Source organism: Phallusia mammillata, chromosome 1 (assembly GCF_965637545.1).
Source record: "Phallusia mammillata chromosome 1, kaPhaMamm4.hap1.1, whole genome shotgun sequence".
NCBI classification, from domain to species: Eukaryota; Metazoa; Chordata; class Ascidiacea; order Phlebobranchia; family Ascidiidae; genus Phallusia; species Phallusia mammillata.
Window position 1 is genome coordinate 4,592,117 of NC_137252.1, and position 26,098 is coordinate 4,618,214.

Sequence of the window (26,098 nt, forward strand, 5' to 3'; positions counted from 1 at the left end):
TACGTATTGCTTTGTTTTAATTGGGTATTTGGTGACCCATGTTCTGTCTAAATTGAAAATCTTTTTTTTTACTAAGATCTACATATCCTCCTACTCTCCAGATTCCAAGGTAATTAATAATATAAATTTTTGTGTCCTATTAATCGATCTTGACTAATTCTGCGCAGGATTTATGGTGCTAGTTCAATTTTAGCTAAGTAGTAATTTTTGCTAATTTCTTGCCATATTTCGCCCTCACATTAACTTTTAGAGACCGGTTTAAGTTGCAAGGTTTTCTTAAGCTTTTTTCAGTCGTGTTTGGCAGTTGGTAACATTTTATTCGTTTTTTTTGCAACAATGTGTAAGTTGCATTGGTATTAGTGTAGACTATGTTTCGCACAAAATCTTTACAAATTCACGAAACTATCCCAAAGCCGGATAATGTACGAACATTAGGCACAAATAGTGCAAGACTAACGCCTTGCTACTATATACACCTTTACTACAAGGCATTATGTAATAAAATTGACGTATTGAGTAATAACCATTTTCTATATTATTAATCATCTTAATATTTACAAAAAAATGCTTTGCAATTCACCATAAATGTTTGCAACATTTTCTGTTCATTTTTTTAGGATTTGAAGTGATTACTGACGTGTTTGTGTTTATGGTTTCTGACGAGCAAAGCTGAATTTCCGTTATCGCTTGCAACAGACAACACTCTCGCGTTGAATTTTCGTTATCGCTTGCAACAGACAACACTCTCAAGGAAATACGATACTAAACGAGCGAAGCGACGCGTTATAAATTGGTTGTTTTTATTCATGCTACTGAGAAGGCTACATTAACAAACAGAATCCGTAAAAAGGTAGTGTAATCGTTTTTTACGTTTTCCACCAGTTAAGGCGGTAGTTCAAGAGGTCGCCTTTTTCGCAGCAAGATTACAAGCTGTTTGTGAAAACTGTTGATTGTCTTCAAAATCCCACGTCAGTACCTATGGAGGAAAATAATTGGTCTTCGGAAAATACAAAAAACAAAAATGGGGACATTAGAGCAGACAATCAACAAGATAAAAAAGATCGTGCAAAGTGGAAGAAATCTTTGGATTTTTTGATTTCGGCGATTGGTTTGAACGTAGGACTCGGAAATGTTTGGAGGTTTCCTTATCTGTGCTTCAAAAACGGCGGAGGTAGGAAGATGTGTTGAGTATAGGCCTGCCATACGTCCTCTTTTTGGAGGACATGTCCTCCTTTTTGACAAAAACCAAGTTGTCCTCCGAGGACAAGAAATAGTACCCAAATGTCCTCCTTTATAAAGAATTTCTGATTTACCAAATAAATATGTAACAATTATATATGCCTTTGAAAGAAGCCAAATATACATCTTCAGCTTATTTTTCAGAGAATAAAGGTTTTACATTTTTGAAAATACAAGCTTATTTTAGTAATGTGATGTGATAAATGTTAAACTTTATCCAAGCTAGTGAAAACCGTCTAATTTCTGAAGCTTTTATTTTTGGGTTGGCCTTAAAGTATTTTTTCATGTTCTTTTAACCATGTGTCCTCGTTTTGGGGGTGGAAATATGGCAGACTTAGTTCAGTAGCACGACACAGTGAGAGTGTTTGAGCCTTAAATAACTTGCTTCAGTTCGATTTCGCTGTTTTTGACCACTATATACACACAAGTATCAATGGTGTGCAATTGTGTAGCTAACGAAGCACATCTACTGTTACGAAAAACACACTACATTTAAAAAAAGGAATGAACAGATGATAACAATAGCCATCGCGGAATGAATTTGGATAAAACCGAATAGCCATTAGGTTATCATACTTTTAGTTGCAATCGGTTATTTATTCACATTTCAAGTTGTTTTATACTTCAGCTTAATATTTGAAACAATTACAGTTTGCATGAAGCTTTCTCAATAACGTTTATTTATAGCTGTGATGACAATTCCATCGTGACAAACATGATAAGCCAAACATGCCGGTGTTCCTAATGGTCCTGCCATTACCTACGTTCAAAACGTTTGTTCATTATTTCTCATTTCAGGAGCATTCCTTGTTCCTTATCTTCTCTTTACTGTGCTGATTGCGATTCCTGGCAACGTCCTTGATATTTCCTTAGGGCAGAGATTTAGACAGGGACTCTTGAAGAGTTGGAATATAACCCCAATAATGAAAGGTAACTCAGATTGCCATGAGTCAGCAAAAAGTTATCTACTGTTTTATAAGTGATGAAGCAGCAAATATTTATGTATTTTTTGCAGGTATAGCAATTGCTCAAGTCATTTTACTAATCAATTTCTCGATATCCTATCCCATAATATTGGTGTGGGGAGTAAAGTACATCGTGGCCTCCTTTGCCAAAGAACTGCCTTGGTCCACTTGTCACAACGATTGGAATACTGTGAACTGTATCACACCGAAAGATGTGAAGTTGAACTATACACAGTTGCCTGGCAACCAAACGGCGGGAAATTTTAGCGGGAAAGTGTCTGCGGCCACAGAGTTTTGGAAGTAAGAAACGTAGTAGTGAGAATTATAAAGTTATTGATATTTTTTTAACAACTTTTTTCGCAACAAAAGATTTTGAACTCTTTACATTTGACATTTAGAGTAAAATGTATCGTTTTTAAGGGAGTATTTTTTAAAAAGAAGTGTACATATGGATGACAGTGCTGCTGTTTTGTTTACAAGCATATGTTTATCGGAATAGCAAACATTAATACAAAGTCAAAACAATACGTAATATTCCTCATACTCACTACAAACTACATTTGAAGACATTTTGAGTTTTAATTAACAATCTTAAATCGTTTCAGCTTCAAATTTAATGTTCACATGGACATTTTTTGGGCTGTGACGATATGCACAGAAGTAGTAATTTCGAAGTGTTTACATGCATCATCGACGTTTCTTTGTTTACATGCATCATCGACGTATTCAACATTATTTTCTTTGTTTGCATGCGATCATCGACGTATTCAAAATTATTGAATTAATTAAAACAACATGCCATACCACAACTAAGTGCTTTAGTTTACAAACGATCTTACGTATTTCCAGCCTTAAAGTTCTTCAGAAATCCGCCGGTATCGAACAAATAGGAGATTTGGTTCCCGATCTGAGTGCTTATCTTCTTGTTATATGGATCGGACTTTACTTGTGCATCTTTAAAGGAATTAATTGGTCAGCCAAGGTAAAATTCAAATACATTTTTTCAATTGCATTCAAATTTATTAAACCACATTTACACGTAAATTTGTTTTACGTCATAATTCAGATTGCCTACGTCACAGCTACACTTCCTTATGTTTTTATTTTCGTCATCCTTATACGTGGTCTGCTGCTTGAGGGCGCTAGTGAGGGAATTAAATACTTTTTAATCCCTGACTTGAACAAGTTGTTGGATCCTGGGGTAAGTGTAAAGGCAGCGAATTGCCCAAAAATCATTGATCTGTTTACCGTTTTCGTTGCAACTGTAACAAAATACAATTTAGTTTTATCAGTAACATAAGTTTATTTTTCTTTGTGATTTTGTGGTAATAAACTATTTATTCCAGTAGAAGAAACTGTTGGATTTGATCATGTAGAAATGTGGTATCACCAGCGTTCATTTATATAAGTTGATCTAAAATTGTGAAGCAGCCATGAGTTCGAATCATGCCGCAAATTATTTTTTACAATCTAATTCTTTGCTAAAAGGAAATGGTAAAAAGGCAAAATCCTGATTTAGCACCAGTCCAAAATAAAGCCAAGATGTAACTAAAGTTTTCTTGGTGTCTTTTCTTCACAGAAAATAATTGATCATTTGATTCAATGTTTTGACAGGTTTGGGTCAGTGCTGGATCCCAGGTTTTATTCACAAACGCTCTGGCCTCGGGAGCACTTACATCACTTAGCACGTTTAACGACTATCACCACAACCTGTGGAGGTACGTCTGTACTTGTGGTGGTTATGTAAAAATTGAAATTTTTGGTCGTTTTGTGATAACCCCGCATGTTGTGCAAGCAATCGTGGCCTTTGTGTGACTGGTAAATACAATAAACAATCTTCTTATAAAGCAGGGTTTTAAACAAATGTTTTTCAATATTTGTTTTTCTTCACAGAGATGCTTTTTATATTGTGGCAGCAAATCTTATCGCAAGTTTCACTGCTGGATTTGCTGTTTTCTCTGCTTTGGGTTTCATGGCAAACTACCAGGTAAGAAATGAATCCTCGAAATTGAGTAGTAGCTGTGTTAAGTTTTTGAGTTGTAACTTAAATGAGTCAAGTTATGCTCACTGTTGTTTTTACACACAAGCTTTTTGTACATTTGTAAAGTTACATTTTTTTACCAAGTTTGTAATTTTGTTTTGCTGTAGATTGTTGTATTAAAGCTCGCCATTACGTTCACAGAACAAAACCTTAGATGAAGTCGCCTCTTCCGGTCCGGGCTTGGCCTTCATAGTTTACCCCGAAATCCTTTCACTTCTACCAGCTCCACAACTCTGGTCAGTTCTATTCTTTCTCATGATTCTGTTCCTTGGATACGACACTCAGGTCTGAAGAAAATGATTTGAAAACATAAAGCTCTCATACGTATGATTATATAACTTCCAATGCTGTTAAATAAGCTGGCAATCTCCCAACAAAGATCGAAATGTGCTACATATTGTGATCTAATTTTGCTGGGCCTTACCTTAAAGCCTAAAAAAGTCAAATAGTTGAGCGCCAGCCCCGGATAACCGCCTGTCGTGGGTTCGAATTCCCATCGCTGGCTAAGTGTTTTCACCCTATTCTGCATGGAGGTGCTTTGAGACCAGCTCGATTTGCTAATGCGTCCCTTTGTTAAATATTCTTGTCAGTTTGAACATTTTTTGCAACATTATTCATACCGGATGAATATTAAGCTCTTAACTTTTGGTGTGTTCAGTTTGTTTGCTTGGAAGCAGTTATAACGGCAATCATGGACAACTGCCGGATCTTGAGACAATACAAATATGGGAGGAGCATAACACTAGCGATTCTGTTTGCTGCTTTCATGTTACTCGGTCTTTCCATGGTCACACAGGTTTGTTTTTTCTGTAACTTTTTAGTCATGGTGCAAAAACATTGAAAATCAAATCAAACCAAATTCAGTTTATTTGCTTTGTTACTTTGTCATTCATAACTGTTAAACGGTTTTTATAGCAGCAAGGACACCTAAAAAACATGACTTATCAAGTCAACTAATAATGTAAATTCGCACCTTGGGGTTTTCTTTTCAAACTCTGGTAAAAGCTGCTTAAAATTAAACTAAGAAAAAACTTAAGTCAAGCACTTCAGCAAAGTGTCCAAAAGGCGACAATTTAAAGCTGGTATGTTTACTCAGGGAGGTGTTTACATCTTTGAACTGCATAGCTCTTACGGTGTCGCGGGTTGGTGTTGGCTTGTAATGGTTGTGTGTCAGTGTGTGGCCGCCTCGTGGTTCTACGGATTCGACAGATACTGGGAGGATTTGGTAAAGATGATTGGCGAAAAGAGAGGAAAGATGTGGATCAAAATATCATGGAAGTTCATCTCACCCTTAACTTGCGGGGTTCAGTTTTGTAATTGTTATGCATGTGTGTGATATGCTAAAGATGTGTACTTTACAAACAGACAATGGCAATCTACTTAATGGCAAACATCAAACGTCCAACATATGATGACTATACTTACCCTGTGTGGGCTGAATGTATTGGACATCTCACAAGTCTAAGTTCAATTGCGTTTATACCTGGTTATGCAATCTACAAACTTGTGAAAACTTGGGGAAACGGAGGAAATATAAAACAGGTATGCATAAATAATGTAAACGAAAAATTATTATTAATTTTATCACAGGTTAAGTTTAAACAACCAAACTCGATTATTTTGCTCACTGTGTGCCGTTATTGAGCGTCTTGTCTTGTAACTTGAAAGTTTAAGTTGATATCATTGCTTCTTTTGTGGACTTAATGTAGTTTCGTTATGTAGAATACAAGTTTAAACATAAAAATAAAGAATTTATTCGTCTTCCATACAAGTTACGTCATTTGCTGGTTTCACCCCAAAATTGTTTGTTAAAATATTTTGTTTGCTTGTTTTTAGTTGCTGGCTGCGCAGAAGATTGACGCCGAGCCAACATCCGGGTTACCTACTACGCCAACACATGAAAACTTAGAAACGCTGCTTTGACCTTAAACTGACCTTCAGCCACATCCAACTATATTTGGACAAATTTCTAAAATTTACACCTATTTACCAGCTTCATAGTACGCCAGGCCCATAAAAGGCGTTGTACAGAATCACCAACTTAGTTTTTTGTCCCTAAACTACCTTCAAAATAATTTTAACAAACAAATTGTTTACTTAAAAATATTAATAATCTTTGAACATTTGGCCCCTGGTTTAATTAGCCTTTCACTTGTACGCTTTACAAATGGCTGCGCTTCACATCATATTTCAATTAAAAATCATATTTATAAAATCGCAAGGCTTCACATATTGTTTGAATGTGAAAAATATCGCTTCGCATAACGTATGCTTAAGCGATATCAGCGACAGAAAGTTGTTAACCAGATTTCTGTGAACAACGGCAAATATGCGTCTAACGCCATACGCATTATCACTATTAATCGAATAAACTAGTGTTGCACAAACCATTCCTTGTTTCAAATGTACGACAAATTAACCATTTGGTTTATATTTTACATTGTTTTGGTGCAACTCTTTTGTTGTAAGCTTGGAGAAATGATGTCAGCCACAAGGAAATAACAAAACCCGAAACCGAACAGTTGCCAAATTAAAGTTAAACTAAAGACAAACAAAACCGAGAAAATCTAGCTGGGTTTGTGAGATCGTGACAGAAGTAATAACACGAATTTCCTAAGCAACGCGTCAGCCCTTCAGCAACTACGCAACACTTACCGCTTCCGACAAGATGTCAGTCTTGAAGCACAAACTTCTGCTAGTGTGAGAAGACAGCAGTAGCGTTAGTTTAACTTGAGGTTGTTGTTATGGGACATTAGCAGCAGTAGTAGACTACTATATAGTAGCTATAGAAGTAGGTATGTTTGATTAATTAAGTAAAAAGTAAGCATAGATTGCCTCTGTAAGACGACATTTTGAAACTTGGACGAGTCTAGTTATTAGACAAGCAGAGGAAATTCGTGTACCTCATCTATTTAGCCCCAATGTTATGTACGTTTACAAACTGTTTTTGTTTCAACAGAGGTCCGAATTTGTAATCAAAACAAACAAAAAGAGATACGGTTTATTAGGCTCGTGAATATACCAATTGTGGGTTTCTATATTTAGGTATTGCTGAAGGAAGTATTGTTGAAATGCATTGTCATGCTGATTTTGTTTTGACTAAAACAAACAAATTTCGCTTATTTGTGTTCTTGGGGAAAAACTTAAGGTGAATTTACTCAACCCAGAGGAACCCGCTGAGTTGAATTAACATAAACGCGATAAGTCGAAAGCAATATAAGAAAGAAAGAAAAAAAATCAACCCAGAGGAACCCGCAATATAAGAAACGGACTTCTATCAAACGGTCAGCTCGATGGCGAACTCATTGTAAGAATAATGCATTCAGGGGTTGTCCGCCCATTAAGGACAGCATTTCAAAAAGCAAGTTTGCACTTACGTTTTCATATGTATTCTCTTCGTGGTATAAATTTGTGTTCTTTTTAAATGTAAAAAATGAATGTCAGTTTGTGTTCACCAATTCGTACACTGCCTAACGTTGCTTAATTTACCGGTGGGCGCACCAATGAAATTACTAAAATTCTGAGGCCACGCAATTAATAGTAATAAGGAAAAAAACAGTCATTACCTTTAAAGATTATACCATACACACTAACTTTGTAAAGTTAATCTTAGCTGAAAAGTCAAGTTGTAATTTATTGATTCCAGTAAGCAAAAAAAAAATCAGAACTGACTTTCTGCAGCAGAACGCAGTCAGAACGATAACAACGATGAGAATTAAAATAACCGCAACCAGAGGCCCAGTCAAATTCCAAGGGTTACTCCGTGTTACTGCAAACAAAAACATTGTTTTTTATGTACGACTGTTATAGTTCATAGTTTACAAAATTTATTTGAGTAAGGTTTTTTTACCTTGGTTTGTGGTAAAACCTGAACAAGCAACAGTTGCCGTTTGTTGCGGAAAAAATATAAAGGTTCCGTAAGTAAGAACCTGAAATATTTAATGTTGGTAGCAAACTTAATTAATCTACCATTGACGTTACATTTAAAGCTGAAGAACTAAAACATTTCTATCATGTCATAATGTAAACAAAAATAAATTAACCACACACTGATTAACGTTGGTTAAAACTATTTCAAAAAAATATTTACACGCAAAATCATTTGACAGTTACCGAAAAATTTTGAGTCGAACCAATTTTGCTTTTATCCGCCTGAAACCGGAATGTGTTTTGTCTCTGATTGATGTTAAAGATTTGAACAGTGTGTCCTTCGACATTCAGCTGTAGAAACAAAACGTTTTTAGCAAGCACATACAAGACGCAAACATTAGAAGACCGCACTTATGGCTGCCATTTTAAACAGTGTAATCATACATACCATAACATGCCTACTTTTAAATAGATCTAACCTGAATTTTGCAAAATCCATTATTGGATGAGACGCCACCTAGAACAGTCATGACGCAATCACTTTTTGTGATGTTAATCCTACTTTCTTTCAAAAGGTAAGAAACACGGTGCGACGGTTGACCACGGATTGCTGGAACTTGAATTGTCTTGGATGCGACAACTTTGGGGCAAGCAGTCAACTTTGCTGTTACCTGCCACATGGATTTGACATGTTTGAATAATAACTTGTACGGGCTAAGAACAAAGCAGACAATAAAACAGTATTTTAGCAATAAAAAGTAGCAACAAACTGTTCGTGTCATTAATCAAGTTCGTGCCTGTTGTTCTTGGTAAAGGTACTTTTCGTGTATATGTCGGTAATGAGGGATTGGAATAGGGGAAAAAATAACACAATCAAACGCAGATCAAAGTGACCTCTAATATTATTAAGTTTTTAAAGAAGTTTTGCAGTTGGCGTGAATAAAAACAACTTTCCCATCATATAATGGAAAAGCATGCACCAATATATGATGTTAAGTTTTTAATCAGATGCTTTGAATATTATTATTTTCCTTTTTCAAGAAAACATTACCTTGACTTGATGAGCCACATTTTTAGGCAAACCGTCTGTAATGATGTAAGATTTGTCATTGTAAGGAAATAACTTTTTAACGTTGGTGTTTAGAAATTCCTTTAATGTAAAAACCATGGAAGTCGGTTTCCAAGTGTGAATAAATGTAATTATGCCGTATCTTATGTTTACTTAGCGTTAGTCAAAGAGTACATTGTATTATTAAACTTTTAGCTTTACCAATTGACATTTAAATTAGCGTTGTCTGTTTTAAAAATTTAAATAACATGTTGGATAGACCTTTTATGTGGTTTTGCTAAAGTGACATAAAGACACACTCAACCATTTAACTTTTCGGATTTAAACATTCCCTGTTTAGTGATTTTGTATTTTTTTTACACTAATTTGTGAAACACTGTTTAAATAGCCACAATAAAACTTGCTTCAGTAAAAGAATGGACAAACTTACTAGTCTTACAACAGTTGGTACCAAAATTTGTCTTTTTAAAGAATCAACAACGAAAATAGACCTTACTAATGAAAACAACGAAGTTAAATCCACCTCAACTATGATCCCTCTTCCGTTTGTTGAATTGGTTAATTTATGCAAATTTCCGGACCAAGACACAACCAATCCTTCACAGTTGTATATCGCAGTCGCGTTTACTAAACAGAAAGTAAAAAAAATGTTTATCAAAAGTGTTTGTTTAACAAATTATTTGTGCATCATCAATTTAAGACTCTAATTTACACTTTATAAAAAAAAAACAGTTTTGTGTGAATAATAATTTGGCAAATTAAAGATATATATTTTTAGAATTTACGTGTAAACTGACAAGCGTAGAAAGCTCCTGTGCTGACATCAATATTGCAGTTTGGCGTCCAACTCTCACAGTAGTTTAAAGTACACGGGGAACATGATGACGTTGATCCCAACCATATATTAACATCTGTAATGTTTGCAGTAAATACAAATCCCAATATTATATTTTTAATCGTTTTGTAGCACTTTCAAATGTTTTGTTTGCCGTTTAGGGTAAAGTTTCGATTTGTATGATTTTTTGCCTAAACACAAGCTACCCGACATATTTCTTTGTTACCTACCAAACACGTAAAAATTGGTTTTAGCCAAAATAGAAGTGTTGTTTTCCTTTATTGGCCATAACTTTGTGCTTACAAGGTAAGGAACAGTATAACGATACAATGTCTTGGTTCCTGATCCACCTATAGTCGATGCGTACAACGTAAACCTGTTCTTCCAACCTAAACAATTATGATACAAATGTTGTTGCATGGCATACTGAATAAATTTAATAACGCTTTTTTTGTCAAATATATTGTGTACATTGGCTAAAAGAGCGTTAATATCTGAACAAGTAATCAAACAATTACAATACAAACACAATAAACAAAACATATAAAGATCTAATAAAATAAAAATAGACACAATTTTTAAAATGTGTTGCTCGTTGAAATATATTCTTGGAATGTTGCAAAGCGAATCTCACCTTTAGCTTCGTTGCATGGATTCCTGGGTTGTACCAACCATCTTGAATCAGGTTCCCCAGCAGGATCACAAAAAAAACACTGGTAGGCTGCTTGGCGAAAAATTACTAAAACAAAATTTTCTGACAATTAAGTACTTTTGTGTCAATGGCCAAAATGTTTTTTGTTGTTTCTCCGTCCGTTAGATCGAATTGATAAATTTTAGGTTTGTTGGTTGGCGCTTTACAAACAGTACTGACCTTTTGTGCAAGTGAAAATAGAAATGTACACCGTTGTACATGACAGGTTTCCAAACGCTCGGCTGCGTTATCTTTGTCTTGGAATATTTAAATATGTCACGAGGAGAATAGACTTTGCTGTACATCCACACAATTTGCAAATCTGCACCACAAAGAAAAAAATACAAAGTGTGACTTTGTTAATCGATTTGAAATACTGCACAGGTTGTTTTGACTACGATTCTTTATTCTGGGGGGCCAGTACATCGTTTAGCAAAAAATAAATAAATAAATAAATAAACATTGATAATTGGGGCTACCAATTTCTTGCGAAGCGTAAAAGATATTAATTTTTCTTCCAGTCAATTTTTCAACTTAATACAACATTTTGCACTTTGAACGCATTGAAATAGAAGTGATTGCATAAACCAGGGGTGTCCAAAGTGCGGCCCCGACGGCATTTCGCGTGGCCCGCGGCTGTTTTTTTTTAATTGCAATGCGTATGGCCCGCCATAGTTTGGATTATGTTTTTGGGTTTTGGCCACTTGCGACTTCACGCAAAAGCCTTCCATGGAACTTTATTTACCAGTAAAACGGAAGCATACATAGTGCTGACGCAACAAAATCCCACAATTTCCCTAAATCCCGTATATTTGGGTCTAATTCTAAAATACGTTGGCCCGCGGGCTTCTTCACCTGGTAAAAATTGGCTCCCATCAAAAAAAGTTTGGACACCCCTGGCATAAACGAAACAATAACAAAAGGAATAACTGCGTGACCGGGTCAGTGAGAGCCAAACACTGGTCATCGAGTCACTTTACTGTGGTTACTGTCTACTTAAGAATTAAAAAATGGAAATTGACAAAAGGTAATAAGTGGTCATGTGAAATGTTGATATTGGAGCAGCATTAAGGTGGTAATGACCAGAATAACTGCACATATTTTCAGTCAACAGGTCTTTCGCGAAAATGATCTTTTATCAACTAAACTTGCTGCGCAGGTTTTACACGTTCCTTTTATTGCTTAATGTTCGTGGATTCTAGAACGCCCAAAATGGTTGACAAAATCTAAATTTGGAGTATCATGTAAGTCTTAATAAAAAATAAATGCTACATTTTATTTTCGTTATGTGTTAAATAAAACACTTCACTACCGTTAGTGAACAGTTTAGTTGCCACCGATGAAACTTGATTAATGCTACGTTGAGAATCTAACGAAGCAAGCTGTCCTCCTTCCACTTGACAAGAAGCTTGCGCGGAATTTGCGTTCTTCTGGTCATTTGAAAGAACGATCACCTTTTCATTAGAACTGATGTATCTTGAACAATCTGAAAAATATTTGTAATCAGTGATGGAATAAAAGATTGAATAGCTCTGGTCCAAAGCTTATGTTTTGATACATAAAATACATTTAATTATAATGTACCTACATGTGGTTAAAAAAAATAGAATAATAAATATAAATTTCTTACCCTGGCCTAGGAGTTGTGGAAAAAACATAACAAAGGTTACTAAAAACGTGTCCATGTATTTGTCGCCCATCGTTGTAGATCAGTGCAAATTGTTATCAAAACCTAACACCAACAGAACAAAAACCATTGCCAACAAACTGAATGTAAGCTTATAAAACAAGAAAATAAAACCAAATCGCTCGTTTACTTGGAATCTTTGTCAAAATTTTAATACATTATTTTAACAAAAAACAAACAAACATAACAGTGCGTATTTTAGCTATATTTATCAAAGCAGCAACATTGCATATAGTTGCAACACGATACCGAAGTTAAACTAACTCTAGAACTGCTTTTCAATAGCAGAGGTTACATCTTACAGCAGATAACTTGGCAACAAAAGTGTGGGGCAGTTGCTTTAGGGTAACGCAGTGTGTCAGAAAGTCGTGAGATTGTATTTGTCACAATGCCCATTCACTTTTTGTGTACTTCGGTCTTGCGTTTTTCGTTTTACTCAGTTGGCTTTAATTTGGCAACCGTTCGAGTTTAGATTTACTAATTTCCTTGGACATTGTATTTCCTCCTTACTGCCCTTACAAGAAAAAAATCGAAATTTTGTTTTGTTGAATATAACGGTGATAAGCAGTTATGAGTAAAACTTACGTATTAACTTGCATTGGACACTTTTGGCTTATATTATGATTTTTGCTGAAGTGGAGTTTTGAGTTGAACTGATAAAAACGTGTTTACTCACACTCCGCGAGACTCACTAGCTTTAAGCTTACTCACATAACCCTTTATAACGCGGAGTGGCTGCAGCGCGTTTTGCCAATATGCACCATTGTGACACCAACTATTCAAAGCAAAATAGGTTTAACTCAGGTTAAATCAAATGCAGTAGCTTTTTCTCAAAATAGGTTAAGAGTTATGCAAGAACTAAAAGTTTGGCGCAAACAAGGGCCCGGAGAAAAAGTACACGCAGAGATAGTTGGATTTGACTGGAGGCCAGTTCAAGGACAGAGTAACGTTATTTCCTTGTCGAATGACGCTGGTAACACGAATGTTGGCTCTTTGTTTTGTTTGTGTGCGCTAGGCAACTAAACTCATCCTTTCACTTTCGTTGTTTGAAACAAATTGAAAGTTTTTTCAAAAAAAAATGATTTTTTTGATTTTTCAAACAATAAGTTTGAAAACAATTGAAAGTTTTTTGGAAAAAACTTACTTTTTCAACATTCAACTTGAGAATGTTGAATTAATGCAAATTTGTGGTAGTAGCCAATGATATATTGTGTTTCATATATCCAGCTTACGTATTGCTTTGTTTTAACGCACACTTTTAAGAAATTGGGTATTTGGTGACCCATGTTCTGTCTAAATTGAAAATCTTTTTTTTACTAAGATCTACATATCCTACTACTCTCCAGATTCCAAGGTAATTAATAATATAAATTTTTGTGTCCTATTAATCGATCTTGACTAATTCTGCGCAGGATTTATGGTGCTAGTTCAATTTTAGCTAAGTAGTAATTTTTGCTAATTCCTTGCCATATTTCGCCCTCACATTAACTTTTAGAGACCGGTTTAAGTTGCAAGGTTTTCTTAAGCTTTTTTCAGTCGTGTTTGGCAGTTGGTAACATTTTATTCGTTTTTTTTTGCAACAATGTGTAAGTTGCATTGGTATTAGTGTAGACTATGTTTCGCACAAAATCTTTACAAATTCACGAAACTATCCCAAAGCCGGATAATGTACGAACATTAGGCACAAATAGTGCAAGACTAACGCCTTGCTACTATATACACCTTTACTACAAGGCATTATGTAATAAAATTGACGTATTGAGTAATAAGCATTTTCTATATTATTAATCATCTTAATATTTACAAAAAAATGCTTTGCAATTCACCATAAATGTTTGCAACATTTTCTGTTCATTTATTTAGGATTTGAAGTGATTACTGACGTGTTTGTGTTTATGGTTTCTGACGAGCAAAGCTGAATTTCCGTTATCGCTTGCAACAGACAACACTCTCGCGTTGAATTTCCGTTATCGCTTGCAACAGACAACACTCTCAAGGAAATACGATACTAAACGAGCGAAGCGACGCGTTATAAATTGGTTGTCTTTATTCATGCTACTGAGAAGGCTACATTAACAAACAGAATCCGTAAAAGGTAGTGTAATCGTTTTTTTACGTTTTCCACCAGTTAAGGCGGTAGTTCAAGAGGTCGCCTTTTTCACAGCAAGATTACAAGCTGTTTGTGAAAACTGTTGATTGTCTTCAAAATCCCACGTCAGTACCTATGGAGGAAAATAATTGGTCTTCGGAAAATACACAAAACAAAAATGGGGACATTAGAGCAGACAATCAACAAGATAAAAAAGATCGTGCAAAGTGGAAGAAATCTTTGGAGTTTTTGATTTCGGCGATTGGTTTGAACGTAGGACTCGGAAATGTTTGGAGGTTTCCTTATCTGTGCTTCAAAAACGGCGGAGGTAGGAAGACGTGTTGAGTATAGGCCTGCCATACGTCCTCTTTTTGGAGGACATGTCCTCCTTTTTGACAAAAACCAAGTTGTCCTCCGAGGACAAGAAATAGTACCCAAATGTCCTTCTTTATAAAGAATTTCTGATTTACAAAATAAATATGTAACAATTACATATGCCTTTGAAAGAAGCCAAATATACATCTTCAGCTTATTTTTCAGAGAATAAAAGTTTTACATTTTTGAAAATACAAGCTTATTTTAGTAATGTGATGTGATAAATGTTAAACTTTATCCAAGCTAGTGAACACCGTCTAATTTCTGAAGCTTTTATTTTTGGGTTGGCCTTAAAGTATTTTTTCATGTTCTTTTAACCATGTGTCCTCGTTTTGGGGGTGGAAATATGGCAGACTTAGTTCAGTAGCACGACACAGTGAGAGTGTTTGAGCCTTAAATAACTTGCTTCTGTTCGATTTCGCTGTTTTTGACCACTACATACACACAAGTATCAATGGCGTGCAATTGTGTAGCTAACGAAGCACATCGACTGTTACGAAAAACACACTACGTTTCAAAAAATAAATACATGAACAGCTGATAACAATAGCCATCGCTGCATGAATTTGGATAAAGCCGAAAGGCCATTAGGCTATCATACTTTTAGTTGCAATCGGTTATTTATTCACATTTCAAGTTGTTTTATACTTCAGCTTAATATTTGAAACAATTACAGTTTGCATGAAGCTTTCTAAATAACGTTTATTTATAGCTGTGATGACAATTCCATCGTGACAAACATGATGAGCCAAACATGCCGGTGTTCCTAATGGTCCTGCCATTACCTACGTTCAAAACGTTTGTTCATTATTTCTCATTTCAGGAGCATTCCTTGTTCCTTATCTTCTCTTTACTGTGCTGATTGCGATTCCTGGCAACGTCCTTGATATCTCCTTAGGGCAGAGATTTAGACAGGGACTCTTGAAGAGTTGGAATATAACCCCAATCATGAAAGGTAACAAGATTGACATGAGTCAGCAAAAAGTTATCTACTGCTTATAAGTGATGAAGCAGCAAACATTTATGTATTTTTTGCAGGTATAGCAATTGCTCAAGTCATTTTACTAATAAATTTCTCGATATCCTATCCCATAATATTGGTGTGGGCAGTAAAGTACATCGTGGCCTCCTTTGCCAAAGAACTGCCTTGGTCCACTTGTCACAACGATTGGAATACTGTGAACTGTGTCACACCGAAAGATGTGAAGTTGAACTATACACAGTTGCCTGGCAACCAAACGGCGGGAAATTTTAGCGGGAAAGTGTCTGCGGCCACAGAGTTTTGGAAGTAAGAAACGTAGTAGTGAGAAATTTTTTTTTTAGAGTTATTGATATTTTTTTAACAACTTTTTTCGCAACAAAAGATTTTGAACTCTTTACATTTGACATTTAGAGTAAAATGTATCGTTTTTAAGGGAGTATTTTTTTAAAAGAAGTGTACATATGGATGACAGTGCTGCTGTTTTGTTTACAAGCATATGTTTATCGGAACAGCAAACATTAATACAAAGTCAAAACAATACGTAATATTCCTCATGCTCACTACAAACTACATTTGAAGACATTTTGAGTTTTAATTAACAATCTTAAATCGTTTCAGCTTCAAATTTAATGTTCACATGGACATTTTTTAGGCTGTGACGACATGCACAGAAGTAGTAGTTTCGAAGTGACTAGTTGGCTTAGATTTCACATAGACTTTTCTTTGTTTACATGCATCATCGACGTATTCAACATTATTTTCTTTGTTTACATCCGATCATCGACGTATTCAAAATTATTGAATTAATTAAAACAACATGCCATACCACAAATAAGTGCTTTAGTTTACAAACGATCTTACGTATTTCCAGCCTTAAAGTTCTTCAGAAATCCGCCGGTATCGAACAAATAGGAGATTTGGTTCCCGATCTGAGTGCTTATCTTCTTGTCATATGGATCGGACTTTACTTGTGCATCTTTAAAGGAATTAATTGGTCAGCCAAGGTAAAATTCAAATACAATTTTTCATTTGCATTCAAATTTATTAAACCACAGTTACACGTAAATTTGTTTTACGTCATAATTTAGATTGCCTACGTCACAGCTACACTTCCTTATGTTTTTATTTTCGTCATCCTTATACGTGGTCTGCTGCTTGAGGGCGCTAGTGAGGGAATTAAATACTTTTTAATCCCTGACTTGAACAAGTTGTTGGATCCTGGGGTAAGTGTAAAGGCAGCGAATTGCCCAAAAATCATTGATCTGTTTACCGTTTTCGTTGCAACTGTAACAAAATACAATTTAGTTTTATCAGTAACATAAGTTTATTTTTCTTTGTGATTTTGTGGTAATAAACTATTTATTCCAGTAGAAGAAACTGTTGGATTTGATCATGTAGAAATGTGGTACCCCAGGGCTTTTTTTGTTTTTTCAGTGTGGTCAAGTTGTTAAACACTGTTTTAAATGGATAAAAGTTAGGTGGTTTGTTTAATTGGCTTTGTCGAAAATCTTAACCAGGTTTGCACCAGCCACAGTGTATCAGCGTTCATTTATATAAGTTGATCTAAAATTGTAAAGCAGCCATGAGTTCGAATCAGGCCGCAAATTAAAATAAAGCCATGATCCAAAATAAAGCCATGATGAAACTAAAGTTTTCTTGGTTTCTTTTCTTCACAGAAAATAATTGATCATTTGATTCAATGTTTTGACAGGTTTGGGTCAGCGCTGGGTCCCAGGTTTTATTCACAAACAGTCTGGCCTCAGGTGCTCTTATATCACTTAGCACGTTTAACGACTATCACCACAACCTGTGGAGGTACGTACGTACTTGAAGTGGTTACGTAAGTTGATTTTTTTTACCCTTTCTTAAATCATTCAAAAAATACTGGTCGTCTGGTAACAGCATAGCATCAAGTGTAGAAAAATTTGGCTGTTTCTGTGACTGATAAATGTAAAGAATAGTTTTCCTAAAAAAGAGATATATAAACGGCATGTTTTTGAATATTTGTTGTACCTTCCACACAGAGATGCTTTCCACATTGTGGCAGCAAACCTTATTGCTAGTTTCACTGCCGGGTTCGCTGTTTTCTCTTCTTTGGGTTTCATGGCCAACTACCAGGTAAAAAAATGAATATTGGATATTCAACATAGACTTAATAGTAGTAGCTGTGTTAGGATTATAAGTTGTTTGTAACTTAAACGAAACTTTCAGCCAATTGACATCTCCACATTTGTCACTTTTGTTTTCACACACAAGCTGTTTTCACACATTTGTATAGTTGTAAAGTTATATTTTTCACCAAGTTTGCAATTTTGTTTTGTTTTGCTGTAGATTGTAGTTATACGGCGCTGCATTACATTTACAGAATAAAACCTTAGATGAAGTCGCCTCTTCAGGTCCGGGCTTGGCCTTCATAGTTTACCCGGAAATCCTTTCACTTCTACCGACTTCACAACTCTGGTCCGTTCTGTTCTTCCTCATGGTTCTATTTCTTGGATACGACACACAGGTCGGAAGAAAATGACTTGAAACGTATGATTATATACCTCCCAATGTTGCAGAATGATGTTTAGGCTGGCAATTTCCCAACAAAAATCGAAATGTGCTACATATTGTGATCTAATTTCGCTGGGCCTTACCGCCAAGTCTAATGTAAGTCAAATAGTTGAGCGCCAACCTCGGATAACCCCTGTCGTGGGTTCGAATCCCATCCCTGGCTAATTATTTTTACCTTAATATGCACAAAGGTGCTTTGAGACCAGCCCGATTTGCTAATGCGTTCCTTACGGCCTGGTTCATTGAAAATTCATTTTTGATGTTAAATGTTCTTGTCAGTTTGAACAATTTTTGCAACATAATTCATACCAGATGAATACTATGCTCTTAACTTTTGTGTTGTTCAGTTTGTTTGCTTGGAAGCAGTTATAACGGCAATCATGGACAACTGCCGGATCTTGAGACAATATAAATATGGCAGGAGCATAACACTAGCAATTCTGTTTGCTGTTTTCATGTTACTCGGTCTTTCCATGGTCACACAGGTTTGTTTTTTTAACCACAACTTTTAAGTCATGGTACAAAAACATTGAAAATCAAATCAAACCAAATTCAGTTTATTTGCTTTGTTACTTTTTCATTCATAACTGTTAAACGGTTTTTATAGCAGCAAGGACACCCAAAAAACATGACTTATCAAGTCAACTAATAATGTAAATTCGCACCTTGGGGTTTTCTTTTCAAACTCTGGTAAAAGCTGCTTAAAATTAAACTAAGAAAAAACTTAACTCAAGCACTTCAGCAAAGTGTCCAAAAGGCGACAATTTAAAGCTGGTATGTTTACTCAGGGAGGTGTTTGCATCTTTGAACTGCATAGCTCTTACGGTGTCGCGGGTTGGTGTTGGCTTGTGATGGTTATGTGTCAGTGTGTGGCCGCCTCGTGGTTCTACGGATTCGACAGATACTGGGAGGATTTGGTAAAGATGATTGGCGAAAAGAGAGGAAAAATGTGGATCAAAATATCATGGAAGTTCATCTCACCCTTAACTTGCGGGGTTAGTTGTTTAAAATTATGAATTGCATCTGCCCTTATTAAATTTCCAAGCGCTCACAGCGGCACGTTGTAGTTTCTGAATCCTGTTTTGTATTTTTCGTTTGTTTTAAGATACAAATTCTTAAATGATAAGATTATGTTTGGTCAGATTGTAACAGAGTTTTGTAGACTTTAGTGAGGACGTTTAAACTTCTTTTAACTCATTTACTTACCAAATCAATTTTCATAATTTCCACACATTTGTACCATTTACATATTTTTGGTTCTGCTAACTATATTGATTTTTACTTAAATTTTACTGAATCACCCTGTCTTAACATTAATGATTAATATCAGTTTAAAGAATATATAACTTAACCACTTAACAACCGTTCAAATCATCTGCTTTGTCTCAATAAAAGAAAAGAAAAACTGTAAATCTTTCAAGGGCTTGAACAGTCAACAAATAAGCATAATAAGCATGTCGTCTGATCTTACACACAGGCGATGGCAATTTACCTAATGGCGAACATCAAACGTCCAACATATGATGACTATACTTACCCTGTATGGGCTGAATGTATTGGACATCTCACAAGTCTAAGTTCAATTGCGTTTATACCTGGTTACGCAATCTTCAAACTCGTGAAAACTTGGAGGAACGGTGGAAATATTGAACAGGTTTGTACCAGTAGTCCAGGCGAAGAGATCATGTTTGTTTTATCACAGTATACCTGGCCTATAAGATGTGAAATTAATCGAGGTTTGAAAACATTGATATGAATGTGACCTTATCGTAAAATACAAAATTTTGTGTGTGATTGATTTAGTTACTGGCTGCGCAGAAGATAGACGAAGAACCAACATCCGGGTTACCAACCACAGCTGCATCTGACAACAAAGAAACACTGCTTTGACCTCATTCTGACCTTCAGTCTGATCAACCATACTGGCTTACTTTTACCTGGATGTTACGCTTTACATAGTTTTTGAGCACGAAAAAGCTTTTATTTTCGATTTTGTGAGAACACAAAGCTAATTACAATTAGGTCTGCTTGAGCCGTTTGCACTCAAAAAACATGCATTCATTCAAATTGCGCTCCTTGCAAGAGAGGAAATACATAATTTAAATACTCATTTTGTGCTTATCAATATTGAAGTTGTTAAAAGTTTTTCTCTCTTTTAGCACATTGTACTATAGACAGGAGACGACAAAAATTTCGCCGCTTTACGGTCGGTCGTCACCTTGTTGAGGCGGGGAGGGGCCTTTACATTATAAGGAAAGAAAAAAACAAAAATAATGCAATCACGTTATTAAAAAATCACGTGAAACTTGTTGAAATGGTTTCAACTTTTATGAAAACTTTTTAGCATCTCTTGTTCAATATCGCCACCATATAAAGTTTTAAGTAAATATTAATATGTTTTTCTTTGGTTGATATGCATTGTATCTGGTGGAAAACGCATGATAGTTCATACTTAAAAAAATTTTTTTCCTTCACTTTAATTAGATTTTGTTACGAAAACAACGCAGTCCGATGTTTTAACGCAGGTTGGCGTAGGTGCTGTTGAAAATTGATGCGCAAAACTTCATCACGTCATAAATGTACTTGTACATGATCTGAAAAAGTTTAAACGTCAAATAAAATAAATTTGATATTGTTTTACTATCGTGGCACTTTTAGTGACAATACATACCTGGCTGTTGACCATGTTTGATTTCAGACTCCGTAGATCTTCTACTGCCCGAAAAATATCTATCCGCTCCTTGGATCTAAGCCGCTCGATGCAGTTGATGAGAACAATCAACATTCCAGAACGAGTACAGCCGCTCCTACGTACAAGGCGTGCCAAATGTATAAATCATGCATAAAAGAAAACTGCCCCGGAAACACTTGAGTAAAACACACTACAAAAGCTTCTCATTTATAAAAGTCTAAAATTCTGTATAGTATGTAAATATTCTCTGAAAAAGTTTTGTGGCATAGATTTAATAACTTGTACCTGCAATGGACCAGTAATTTCGGTCTTCTTGGTGGGTTTTCTGGCATAAAGATGTCAATGGAATCGATGGCATCAAGTAAAGTGGCAGGCTTGGGAGGATTCTTGTCTTCTTTCCAGTTTAACCCACATATATGAGTGACGATGACAGGTTGCTGCGTATAAAGCGATTCAATAAAATGCAGGCATTTGGCGCAAAGTGTAATTTACTATATGAATGAACACACACAAACACACACAAACACACACAAGCACTCACAAACACACACAAACGCATACACACAAACACTCACACACAAACACACTAACACACACACACATACACTAGCACAAACATAACAACACACACATAGACACACACAAACACCCACACGCACGAGGAGACCTATAAACACATTTAGACAAGCACATTAGTATATAAACTCAAGTACACCCGTACAAAGTATCCTCATTCTCATTTAGGTTTGTTACTTACAGCCAATCCGCTTGCGTGTTGAATGCTGAGTTTCTGAAGTGTGTATCCCTCGCGGTATTGAATCGACATGACGTCAATGCTTACGTCACCGAACATGACGCGTTCGTTTTCCACAAGTGACGAAACTTTTTCAGCTTTACTCTAAATAAAAAAAAAATCACGCCATTAAGCTTAAACGAAAGAAGATTAAAAAATAATTGTAGAAAAGTGGAAATATGGTCTTAAAGCGGATGCTTTATTTCAATGCAGTTCAATGATAGAAGAACGCAACAATAAAAACCGCGCTTATAAGGCGACAACGACAGAGCGAGAAAAAGGCAAATGCACGCTTCGATACACTCGAATGTAAACACGTAAGAGAGGTCGCCACAGGACCCCCCTCCAGAAGCGGGCATGCGTCACGCTTGGTAGCGTTCCGGGGGATGCACGTTGCGTCTCGGTCGTCCTCTGGCCGGAGGAAGAGCGACTGGAACAGGTGCGGTCAAATCTACATGGGCAGGCTTCAATCGGTCAATGGAAATCGTCTGCGGACGACCGCCCATGTCTAGAGTAAACGTTTTGTCCGACGACTTAAGGACCTTATACGGACCATCGTACGGTGGGGTCAGAGGAGGTCGGTGAGTGTCACGACGGACAAACACATAAGGACTGCCCTTCAGCGTTGAAGGGATGGACACGCGAGGGTTGCAGTGACGTGACATCGGTTGGGGCGAAAGGTTTTGCAGAGTATCCCGCAACGTTGGCAAAAAATTTGCGACGGAAGTGGCTTCAGTGGTAAGAAAATCGCCAGGTACCGTTAACGCAGTGCCGTAAAGCAATTCGGCAGACGAAACATTGAAATCTTCTTTGGGAGAATCTTGGCACGTTGGCAAGCGAGGCACTGTTTAGCCCACAACGCAACATTCTTTTTTAACCCATGCCAAACAAACTTAGAGGATATGAGCTTCTTCGTGGTACGGATGGAAGGATGCGACAACCCATGGATGACGTCGAAAACTTTTCTTTGCCAAGAGGAGGGAACAATAGGACGTGGTCTTCCCTGAGAAACATCACAAAGAATAGTAGTCGGCGAACCTTCGATCGGAACATCCCTAAGAAGCAACCCAGTCAACGCAGTGCGGTAAGACTGAACTTCGTCTGTTTGTTGTGCGTCAGCAAGAGCCTTGTGATCAAAATCAGTCAAAGAACTCTGTAGAGCATTTACAAACGATCTAGAGAGTGCATCTGCGACGGTGTTTGACTTGCCACTAATGTGTCTGACATCTGTTGTGTACTCCGAAATACACGACAGATGACGTTGTTGTCGAGAAGACCATGGCTCTGTAACCTTTTTGAAAGCAAAAGTGAGCGGTTTATGATCGGTAAATGCTGTAAACTTGCGCCCTTCAAGAAAATAACGAAAGTGCCTAATGGCCAGGTGAAGTGCTAAAAGTTCGCGATCAAAGGCGCTGTACTTGGTTTCGGGTTTTCGCAGCTGACGGCTGAAAAACGCAAGAGGGGCCCAGTGACCTTCTGTAAACTGTTCGAGTACTGCGCCGACAGCTGTTTGAGAAGCATCGACTGTAAGCGCTATGCTGGCTTGCCACTGTGGTTGGTGCACGAGCAAGAGCATTTTTTGCTTGGCAGAAGGCTTCTTTCATCTCAAGAGTCCATATGAGTTCCTTTGGTTTACCAGATAAGGAACTATACAGTGGCTTCATGATGGTTGCAATGTTGGGCAGGAATCTATGATAAAAGTTAAGCATACCCGAAAACTCCTGTAAGCCCTTGACCGTTCGTGGCACAGCAAAATTTCGGATGGCATCAACTTTTGCAGGAAGAGGTTTAATGCCGTGTTGGTCGACCAAGTGGCCGAGAAACTGCATGCTGCTTTTGCCAAACTCACACTTCTGGGGATTAACAACAAGTCCGTGATTGGAAAGGCGTTGGAAAACTTGCTTTAAGTGTTTCATGTGAGCTGTCTGGTCTGGACTTGCAACCAGAATGTCATCAAGATATACATATAGAAACTGCAAACCTTGAAAAATGGAATCCATTAGCCTTTGAAATGTTTGTGCGGCATTCTTTAACCCAAACGGGGTTCGAAGAAATTCAAAGAGACCAAACGGCGTGATGACAGCAGTCTTTGCGATATCTGCCTCAGCTACCGGAATCTGGTGATAGCCGCGTATTAGATCTATCTTCGAAAACACAGTACAACCGGCAAGGCGGGCGGTAAAGTCGTGGATATGTGGTATAGAGTAACGATCAGCCTGCGTGGCCTCATTGAGACGACGGTAATCGCCACAAGGGCGCCAACCACCGGCAGATTTTTCTACCATGTGAAGAGGGGAAGACCATGGGCTTGATGACCGACGAACTATACCTAAATCGAGCATCTTCTGAAATTCTGCTTTCGCCAATAACAACTTCTCAGGCGAGAGGCGCCTGACGCGGCAATGCACAGGTTGGCCTGTGGTCACAATGTGATGTTGTACACCGTGTTTAGGCAAGGCATCAGAAAACCTGGGGATTTTTACCTGAGGAAACATTTCCAACAACTTGGCATATGGAGAAAGCACAGAATTAAGAGTGCTGAGCTGAGGCGGTGGACATAGAGACCTTTTCATGGGAAAGCTCGTGAACGCTTCGGAGTTCACAAGACGTTTTTTGTCAATGTCGACCAACAAACGATTAGCACGGAGAAAGTCTGCACCAAGCAGTGGACGCGAAACATCAGCCAACACAAACCTCCATTTAAAAACTCCAGCTGAAAAATGAAGTGTAACAGATTTGTAGCCGTAAGTAGCTATGGAACTTCCATTAGCGGCCTTAAGAAAGAAACCCTTAGTGTTGGCACGTCGCTCAGCACCAGTAGGCGGAATTACACTAACCTCAGCACCCGTGTCAACCAAGAAATTGCGCCCAGAGACTTTGTCCCAGAGAAAGAAAAGGCTGAAAGAATTGCCGGTTGCCCCAGCCATTAAAGGCAACCGGCCTTGCTGTTTCCCTGGAAAGAACATGGTGGACGGCATTGGTTTGCATCGGATCCAAAACGCCAGTGGAAGTAGCACATGCCTGAAGGCTTCTTGCTGTCACTGCGAGTAGGTTTACCTTGACGTACCTTGCTTAGAGCATTCGCGTTCGCGAGAAAGCCATAATACGTCGGCCTTCTGGGCTAATTGGCGAAGATCTTGTGTGTCTTCGTGCGCCAATACCAATCGGATATCCTCGGGCATGTGCTGGAGAAACAAGTGCTCAAAAAGTAAACACGAATTGTGATTTCCAAGAAGAGAAAGCATCTCATCCATTAAGACTGATGGTTTTTTGTCGCCCTGTCTGGAAAGGGCAAACGACTGAAGCAGTCTTTCCTTAATTGCTGTATATTTACCTTCTGCCGGTGGGCGTTCAAGCAGGTCAATTAAGCGAGCTGCTGTAGCTTGGTCCAGTGCTGACACAACATAATAGAACTTCGTTTCGTCAGCAACAATCTTCTTTAAAGCGAATTGAGCTTCCACTTGCTGTAGCCAAACACGTGGTTGTGTCGGCCAGAACGTTGGAAGCTTAAGAGACACGGCGTGTTCTGATTCCATGACCTTCAAAATTCGTTTGGAAGCCGCGGAGGATCACCAGTAAAGCGGATGCTTTATTTCAATGCAGTTCAATGATAGAAGAACGCAACAATAAAAACCGCGCTTATAAGGCGACAACGACAGAGCGAGAAAAAGGCAAATGCACGCTTCGATACACTCGAATGTAAACACGTAAGAGAGGTCGCCACAGTCTCAAGATTAAAACCACAGTTGCTTTTGTCAGTATCAATAAAATTTCAATAGTGACTCACCGGTTCTTCAAGTTCAAATACAGTGAGATTGTTGCACTGGATTACCATTGTCCAGAAAAGTTCGGGGTCGTAATCAGGTCCTTGACTTGCGATGAAGACCCGAGAAAAACTTCGATCCTGGAAACATTTTATTCATGTTTTGGTTGAAAAATAGATGCAACCTCCATAGATGTAATGCATGTTCATACGAGTAGATTAAGCTTGCTTAACATGTGTAGACAATGGCAAAATTCGTAAATCAAAAAAGTGTACTAATTAAACGGTTTGTTGCTCTATATGACTTAACCATAACCAATGGAAATTTACTAATGTTCAATGTACTGAGCATCAACAAATCATTATGCCAACACTAGTGTTTGGAAAAAAAGAGAGGCAAAGTTTGTTTGATGATGTTCACCTTTACCTCAATGTAATATGAGTTGACGCT

At 37.2% G+C, this 26,098-nt stretch overlaps 4 protein-coding genes and 1 pseudogene across 4 annotated transcripts; 3 read left to right on the forward strand and 2 right to left on the reverse strand.

Annotated features, from left to right (window-relative positions):
- The first annotated feature begins 922 nt into the window (after positions 1-922).
- Positions 923-6,168, forward strand: LOC145217633 (sodium- and chloride-dependent betaine transporter-like). The gene is made up of 11 exons (XM_080084977.1): positions 923-1,171; positions 2,038-2,169; positions 2,255-2,504; positions 3,054-3,186; positions 3,271-3,501; positions 3,819-3,922; positions 4,098-4,191; positions 4,387-4,530; positions 5,420-5,548; positions 5,611-5,787; positions 6,082-6,168. The coding sequence occupies exons 1-11, from the start codon at positions 979-981 to the stop codon at positions 6,166-6,168; spliced, it is 1,674 nt and encodes a 557-aa protein (XP_079941103.1). The 5' UTR covers positions 923-978.
- An 8,192-nt stretch (positions 6,169-14,360) lies between these two features.
- On the forward strand, positions 14,361-19,048 carry LOC145217709 (sodium- and chloride-dependent betaine transporter-like). Its single transcript, XM_080085081.1, has 11 exons — positions 14,361-14,492; positions 14,566-14,814; positions 15,685-15,816; positions 15,900-16,149; positions 16,715-16,847; positions 16,932-17,066; positions 17,555-17,658; positions 17,868-17,961; positions 18,209-18,352; positions 18,747-18,884; positions 19,007-19,048. The coding sequence occupies exons 2-11, from the start codon at positions 14,622-14,624 to the stop codon at positions 19,046-19,048; spliced, it is 1,365 nt and encodes a 454-aa protein (XP_079941207.1). The 5' UTR covers positions 14,361-14,492; positions 14,566-14,621.
- A 156-nt stretch (positions 19,049-19,204) lies between these two features.
- LOC145204246 (sodium-dependent noradrenaline transporter-like) lies at positions 19,205-20,331 on the forward strand. Its single transcript, XM_080076738.1, has 3 exons — positions 19,205-19,394; positions 19,877-20,053; positions 20,203-20,331. Exons 1-3 carry the CDS (start codon positions 19,251-19,253, stop codon positions 20,287-20,289), a joined length of 408 nt encoding a protein of 135 aa, XP_079932864.1. The 5' UTR covers positions 19,205-19,250; the 3' UTR covers positions 20,290-20,331.
- An 80-nt stretch (positions 20,332-20,411) lies between these two features.
- Positions 20,412-21,980, reverse strand: LOC145204237 (receptor-type tyrosine-protein phosphatase C-like). Its single transcript, XM_080076726.1, has 4 exons — positions 21,849-21,980; positions 21,377-21,528; positions 21,071-21,206; positions 20,412-20,993 (listed from the first exon to the last, which is right to left on the reverse strand). The coding sequence occupies exons 1-4, from the start codon at positions 21,942-21,944 to the stop codon at positions 20,916-20,918; spliced, it is 462 nt and encodes a 153-aa protein (XP_079932852.1). The 5' UTR covers positions 21,945-21,980; the 3' UTR covers positions 20,412-20,915.
- Positions 21,981-24,397: 2,417 nt separating this feature from the next.
- LOC145204228 (uncharacterized) lies at positions 24,398-25,420 on the reverse strand (annotated as a pseudogene).
- Between the last annotated feature and the right edge of the window lie 678 nt (positions 25,421-26,098).